This window comes from Drosophila sechellia, chromosome 3L (genome assembly GCF_004382195.2).
Source record: "Drosophila sechellia strain sech25 chromosome 3L, ASM438219v1, whole genome shotgun sequence".
Taxonomy (NCBI): domain Eukaryota; kingdom Metazoa; phylum Arthropoda; class Insecta; order Diptera; family Drosophilidae; genus Drosophila; species Drosophila sechellia.
In genome coordinates, this window is record NC_045951.1 from 23497963 (window position 1) to 23505987 (window position 8025).

The window sequence follows — 8025 nt, forward strand, 5'->3', positions numbered from 1 at the left end:
ATTTATTTATTTATTTTTTCGTTATTTATAAGTGAATTGTAAAAAATAAAAATGCAAGGATGATCTACCCATCTATGTACGATTTAAATTTATAGGACTCAAAAAAATTAAAAATTATAATTAAAATTAAATTAAAAAATTGCCGTAAGATTTTATAGAAATGCAATCGGAGCATAGAAGTCTGGCCGTCACCTCAAAAATGTTAAATTGAAATAGGAAATTGTATTTATAGCCATATACTTCTTAAGCTATTTTTAGACCAAATAAATACATATGAAAAATGAGCTTTTCATTTCCGAATTTCTTTAAATTGGTGATCGTAATGATAGTGATAATTTAACGCACTCTTAGAAGAATCAAATTTTTCGCAATGAATTGGCGGAGTTTTATTGTTACTTTATTAGTGTGGTCAATACAAATTCTTCAATTAAATGGCACTGGAATTAAAAACCTAAGCAGAACAAGAGACTCTTTTAGAGCAGTACAAGTACCCAAACAGTTTTATGATGCTATCGAAAAAGCAGATTTTAGTAAACATAGTTTACAAAATAAATTAGAGCATTTCCTCGAAAAACTTCAAAAAAACTTTACCATATCGGCTGTATTGAGTGACTCCGAAGATATTATCACAAGTGAAAGAAACTATGTCTACAAGATACGAGAGCTATCAACCTTCTTTTATGAAGCTTCTTTTTCTTTCCAACAATTTTCTTCTGATATCAAAACTTTTTATGAAACATCAAAAAATGCAAGCTACGCACTTTTGTTTAAACTACGTCAAGTCCCAACAGGTCAACCAACTCTAGTAAAGGTTTTACTCACAAACTATTTTGCGGAAATAGAATTCTTTCATGTGTTGTTTTCAGAAATTATAGATGAGGCTATGGAATATAGTACTGAATCCCTAAAACGTATTCAAGAACTATTTTTTTATTATGCTGATACTCAAAATAATATTCTAGAAAATTGGAAATTGAAAACTAATTCTGAATGCTGCAAACTTTATGTCAACTTTTTGCAGAATCAGTCCTCTCAGATTTTTAAATGCGCTACTTTGGATAATCTTAATATAATATACGATGTGTATTCTGTAACGAAGCTTAACATAAAATACATAATAAGGCAACTTGAGTTTCGCATACAACGATTATTCAATTGTTTAATGTATAACAGCCTTAACCTACAATGTAAGCTTCTTAAAAGCGCAGAGCAAGATCTTAAAACCTTATTTAGAAATCTCGCAGAGCTGGACATGTTCATCGATATAAAAACTAAAAAAGGCAGAGCAGCGGCATTAAGATTTCGCCGAGGAAATACATGGAACAACAATCAAATTAAATTGGAACCGAACCAGAACTACTGTCTTCCAATTGGCTTTCCAAATACTCAAATGTCAACAGAATTAAAAGAATGTTTTTACTTTTTAGATAATATAGTGTAACTGCAGTAAATATTAAAATAAATAAAATTATTTAATGACTGTGCTAAACTTGCATATTAATTATTTTTCATGTCACTATGCACGGTATCAGTAAATCCGATATCAGTAAAATTATTAAATTTTGCGCACTACCTGAGTAACGGGTATCTGATAGTCGGGGAACTCGACCATAGGATTCTCTCTTGTTTTTAAGTTATGTTTTAATATCGGGCAGACATTTTTCACTCGTTACTCTTTTTTATTCTAATACTCATCATCAGAACTAAGGTCGTCTAACATCGTCATTCCTTCCCTAGGGCACTACCGCTAGCTCAGGCTGTTCTCGGGGCAGAGTTTTCCACGTGCGCCACACAGCTCGCAACATAAATAAAAATCCGAAAGTTATTTAAAATAATGCGGACTGGCGACTATCGGCCTAGCTGGGGAGTTTCCACTCGAAAAATAATAAAACCGCCGAAGTTCGCTTTCCTAATTTATTGCGCGGGCGCAGCTTCGACATCAGTAGTCTGTCTAGTGGGTATGTGTGATATGATTAGTGACTCGTTGTCTTTGGGATTCATGCAAGTTGATGTTTTCCATTCGGAGTTACAATATGACCAATAAAACTGGCTTCTTTTTTTAAGAATTCGCATTTATTTAATTGCAATTTTAAATTTGCTTCGGACAATTTATTAAAAACCAATTGTAATGAATTTAGATGTTCATCAAGCGATGAAGAAAAAACAATTATGTCATCTAGGTAAACTAAACAATGCTTGTAGAGCAGTGGTCGAAGAATGTTATTCACGCACTTTTGAAATGTTGCGGGTGCGTTTCTGAGACCAAATGGCATCCGAACGAATTCGTAATGTCCGCTCTTGGTGGAGAATGCAGTCCATTTCTATTTGGTGGCCTTTCGCTAGATCTATTGTTGTAAAATATTGACACTGTACTAGTTTACCGAGTATTTCATCTATGTTTGGCATTAGATATCTGGAATTGTTCTTTCGTTCAACTTTCTAAAGTCATTGACAACTCTGTACTTCTGTTCACCAGAAGCGTCGAGTTTTTTCGATACTACCCAAATGGGGCTATTATATGGTGAATTACTTTATCTAATTAAACCTTGCTTAAGCATTTCTTGTACCGGATTTTTTACTTTTATTTCATGCATATGAGCAAATGGATATTGCTTAGAATAAATAGGAGAATTGTGTGTTGTGTTTATTACGTGTTTTATTATATTAGTTAATGTTAAAGGATCTCCTTCTTGATATTGAAGATTCTTAAGTTTATTTATAAATATTTTTAATTTAAAACTTTCCTCCTCATTTAGATGGTTTAATCGAAACAATTTAAAATCTATTTTTTATAAAAGTCTGAATTAATTTCTCATCTGATATTGGTATTTTATGTTTTTGAATGTAAAAAGAATGATTTTATTTGGGTCTGAAATAATTAATGGGTCTACTTTATTATAAATTGAAATTGTGGAATTTGTATAATTTATAATGGATTGTCCATCACTGAGTAATTTTTTGCCAATTAATAAATCTGTTAACTATTGAGCTTTTTCAATAGCTGTTGCGAAAAATAAAGAAAACCGAAGAAAGTTTGTTTATATTACGACACTGTTTATTTTGCGAATTGTTTAAGGCAGCTAAGGCCTAAGCTAAGTCTTTTCCGAAACACGACGAATTGGCAATTGGCGGGGCAGACAGCCGAAATGCAGCGCCCAAGCTTAACGTAGGTAGCTAACAACAAAAAACAAGGAATGAGCGCCGTACAGATAAATGCGTGCGAGAACAGCGGTTTGCACTATGGGCATCGCAACTGCAACCACTGACTAATTTGGCTTATAATATTAAAGAATATGAGATTAGTCTACTGCACAGTTTTGGCGGCTGCATGACCCAACATCCTCCCCCATTGGAAGCTTGGCTTCCAACAGAGTCCTCAAGGGGAAGCAGACACAGCTTGTTCACTGCCCGCCTCATTACTCCAGACGCGGTCCTCAATTCTGCAACTCGAGCGACGCCGTCTCTGCGAGGAATCAACTGCATGACTCTCGCCAAAGGCCATCTCATTGGGGGTAGATTATCGCCCTTAACAAGCACGTCGTTGACCACGGCTACGCCAGGCTTTGGGGTGTGCCACTTGGAACGCTGCTGGAGCAACGTCAAGTACTCTTCCTTCCATCGCGACCAAAATATTTGCTGAAGAAAGGAGATTCGCTGCCAAAAGTCAAGCCGATTATAGTTTAGGCCCGTTATATCTGGCTCGTCAAACGACGAAGGCGGACCACCATTGAGAAAATGCGCCGGAGTGAGGACATCCAGATCGGCAGGGTCTAAAGGTCTGGAGTTAATAACTGCCGAGATGTGGCACACCAGCGTCCTCAGCTCGTCGAAGGTCAGAACCGCCGTACCCACAGCGCGGTAGAAATGATGTTTGGCCGTTTTCACCGCTGCTTCCCAAAGTCCACCGAAATGGGGCGACCGTGGAGGGATGAACCGCCAGTCAATCGTCTCCGAAAGGTAAAAATTCTGAACGGAGCCTTGATGCTCGCTGCTGAGAAATAACCTTCGAAGTTCCAGAAGTTCATTTTTGGCGCCGACAAAGTTGTTGGCGTTGTCTGACCAAATTTGCTTCGGCTTCCGCCGGGTGCATATGAACCTCTTGAGTCCGCACAGAAACGCAACTGTCGAGAGATCCTTGATCAGCTCCAGGTGCACTGCCTTGGTTGCAAAGCATATAAACACGCAGACGTAGCATTTAACCGCGGGCTTGTTGCGACTATCCGACTTGTGAAAGAAGGGTCCACAGAAGTCTATACCAGCCACCTTAAAAGCGTGAGATCCTTCCAAGCGCTCCTTGGGAAGGTCCGCCATTATGTGCTCTATCAGCCGCGGCTTAATCCGAAAACATCTGATGCACCTGTTCACGGCCTTGGTAACCGTCTTCCTCCCCCCAATAGGCCAATATTGGGATCGACTTGCACCCAGAAGAGCTCGAGGTCCGGCATGAAGATCGCATTCATGGTAATGCGAAATAATTGTTTTGTCAGGACAAACAGCTGTTGGCCAATCTCTTTCAGGCTCCGTAAGATAGGCGGGTACATGCGCCCAGAGTGACGATTCGCTAGGCTCAGACGGAAGGGATCCTCTGGATAAGATGTCAGCCGGATTTAAAGCTGTTGGAACATAACGCCAAGCCGTGACATCTGTCAGCTCCTGAATGGCAGCAACTCTATTTGCCACAAATATGTTTTTCTTGCTGGCTGAAGAAGGAACGCGTGAAGCTATTAAGGCGCTACCGCAAGGGCGCGCGCAGCCTCCAGACACAACCCAGCCCAGACGAGTTTTTTGAAGCATGGGCAGTCCTGGCAACAACTTTATCTGACCTACGCACAGCAGCTCATAAAACAGGCTAGCTCCTATTAACATGTCAACACGCTGATCTTTATGAAATTCCGGGTCGGCGAGCTGCAGGTTTTCTGGAATCTTCCAGTCCCCAATGTCCACATTAGAACTTGGCTGGCGATCCGTGATATTGGGAGCGATAACTGCTGTTATGCTCGTTGAGAAATCCGAAGTGACAGATCGAATAGCATCTGTCGAGAATACATCAGTCACGAAATTGGAATTCCCGATTCCAGTGACGGAGCCGGACGACCTCGACCTCTTAAGTTGCAGTTGATTTGCAAACCGAGAGGTGACCAAGTGCAGTTTAGAGCCAGAATCTAACAAGGCCCTGCAGGGAACGAACAGTCCTGACCGATTCTGCACTAGAACGGTTGCAGTGGCTAGCAGCACAAGGTCACTACCGAGATCCTGGGCAATTAGAGTAGAAGAATTCGAAAGCGGGGCAGAAGGCTCAGTGTGGGATCTTGAAGACACTGGAACACGTGGCTGCGAGGAAGGTCGACCATCTAGATGGAGCAGCGTATGATGCCTGATTCCACAGGTGCGGCAGCGGCTCGAGCTGCATTGCCGTAGCTGATGACCTGCCTTTAGGCAATTTAGGCAAAGTGCTAGTCTCTTTGCCTCGCGCAGACGATCTACTGGCGCTAAGTCTCTAAATTGCGGGCAATAATATATGGCATGCTCTGCACTATGGCAAAGCATGCAACCAAGAGAATTTTGGGTGGTAGCAACTAGCGTCGAGCGATTTCTGCCCACCTGAACACCTGGCGCATAGGTTGCCATGGCGCAATCCACGGCCTCCAAAGTCCTACATCGCTGTTCCAGGAATGCAGCCATCGATTCCCACGACGGAATAAGGTTGGCAAAGACCGGATCCTCCAAGCGCTCCTCCCACTTAGCTTGGCTCGCCGCATCCAGCTTTTGCAGCAGCACTTGCACTATGATGCAGCCAGCGATTTGCTCAGAGGTGCCCAAACCCTTCAACGCACGAATGTGAGCGTTAAACTTGTCCGACAATTCCCGAAGCGATGCCACTGAATCATTCCGTACTACCTTTAAACCCAGAATCTCGGTAATGTGCGCCTGAAAAACGAGACGCCGATTATCAAACCTTTTTTGAAGCAACTCTAAAGCCGCTTCGTAATTGCTGTTTGAAATCTCCAATTATCGGATAGTTTCCAGCGCTGAATCCCTCAAACATGACCGCAGATGTTGAAATTTCTCAATGTTGGAGAGGTCCGGATGGCTGTCGGTTATGCTCGTGAACATGGAGTAAAAATCAGCCCAGTTTGCGTAGCCTCCGCCAAACGTTGGCAGCTGCACAGGCGGCAACGGCATCGGCCTCGGCCTCGGCTGCGTTTGAGGATCACTACACTGGTGGGGCACAACGTCTTCCGCAAGCGTTGAGTGCGGCGCGAAATGCACATTGCGTTTGGCTACTTCCGCGCGCACACTAGCCTTGAATTCAACGATGAATTCATCGAAAGACTCGCTCATTTCACTGCCAATTTCGTCGAAGTCCAATTCCTCCAGTTCTGTATGCAGAACATTGAAGGCACTTTGCAGCTCATCAATCTGCTCCAGCCTCACAGTAAGAGTGGGTTCGTCGTATCCGCTAAGCGTCTCATTAGACAGCGACGTTTGTAGCCTCTCCAACCTGCTGAACAGCGCATTGGCTTTGCGCTTTAAAAAGGTCACCCTGTTTTTTTCACCTTCAGCGGGCATAGCAACAAATCGCCTTTGATTCGGTTCAGCGGGAAGATGAGCACAAAATAGATGCCGAAAATGCAAGCGGGGTCAATGCACGTAACGATATATGTAGCAATGTATGTATATATGCAATGCTAGCTTGCTTAAACTCAGCCACTATCACCGAAATCTCCACTCACTTGTCCAACCGATTGCGATTTAATGTATTTATATTTAATATAAGTGCATTAATTAATTCATGCAAATTAACGAAATCACGTCGGGGTCACCAATGTTTAGCTATTGAGCTTTTTCAATAGCTGTTGCGAAAAATAAAGAAAACCGAAGAAAGTTTGTTTATATTACGACACTGTTTATTTTGCGAATTGTTTAAGGCAGCTAAGGCCTAAGCTAAGTCTTTTCCGAAACACGACGAATTGGCAATTGGCGGGGCAGACAGCCGAAATGCAGCGCCCAAGCTTAACGTAGGTAGCTAACAACAAAAAACAAGGAATGAGCGCCGTACAGATAAATGCGTGCGAGAACAGCGGTTTGCACTATGGGCATCGCAACTGCAACCACTGACTAATTTGGCTTATAATATTAAAGAATATGAGATTAGTCTATAAAAATTAGTCATAAAAATATTGTTACGACCATACTCTCATCCTGTTAATGGTCGATCCTGTGTCAATGAGGCATTTGTATTTATGACCTTTGTGTGTAATTTCTATGTATCGGCGTTGTCCGAGGCTGGTAACCGAAAATTCTCGTCAGATTAAGAAATATTTTCATTTTTTTGGATGGCGTCATAAGTTGATTACTGTCAGTCTATCGTCGATAGACATTCTTGATTGATCGCTGTCAGCTGGTCTAGGACATGGAACATTTGTCGGTGTTGAGTTTGAATGGGTGGATATTGTAATTGAATTTGTGGATACTGGTATGGATTAGGAAAAGGCTGTTATGGTTGTTGATATGGAGTTCAAAAGTTTGGATTCATTTTGCTTGTATTTAAATTACTATACATACAGCTGTGTTCAAAAAAATAGCAGTGGTTGGGACCTACGAGATTAAGAGAAACAATATCTATGATTAACAATTTTAATGATAAAATTTTTTTTATAATATCGTTAGGTATTTAATTTCAAACAATTTAGCAAATGTTTCACTTTTATTTCTTCAATCGTTTCGAAAGTATAGATTAAAACAACATAATAGGCAGAAATTCAGGTGTTCACTAAAATAGCAGTGTTATGAAAAAATATTTAAAAAAAATCAACTTGACTTAGAACGAACTTAGTTTTTCTTTTTAATGTGTTAATTAGGGCCTAGTACTTGGTTGGATAGCCTTTGTTAGCAAGCACAGCCTTACACCCACGCGACATGGTCCTGACAACGTCTGGGTGGAATTTTTGACCATGCCAAATCTGAGCATTAGACGTCGGGGAGTTTTTCGACACATACTTTTTAATGTCCCCCCACACGTTT

General features: G+C 41.0%; 1 protein-coding gene across 1 annotated transcript; it reads left to right on the top strand.

Moving 5' to 3' along the window:
- Positions 1–292: 292 nt before the first annotated feature.
- Positions 293–1487, top strand: LOC116801205. The gene has a single exon (XM_032719331.1). The coding sequence runs from the start codon at positions 371–373 to the stop codon at positions 1439–1441; it is 1071 nt and encodes a 356-aa protein (XP_032575222.1). The 5' UTR covers positions 293–370; the 3' UTR covers positions 1442–1487.
- The last annotated feature ends 6538 nt before the right edge of the window (positions 1488–8025 follow it).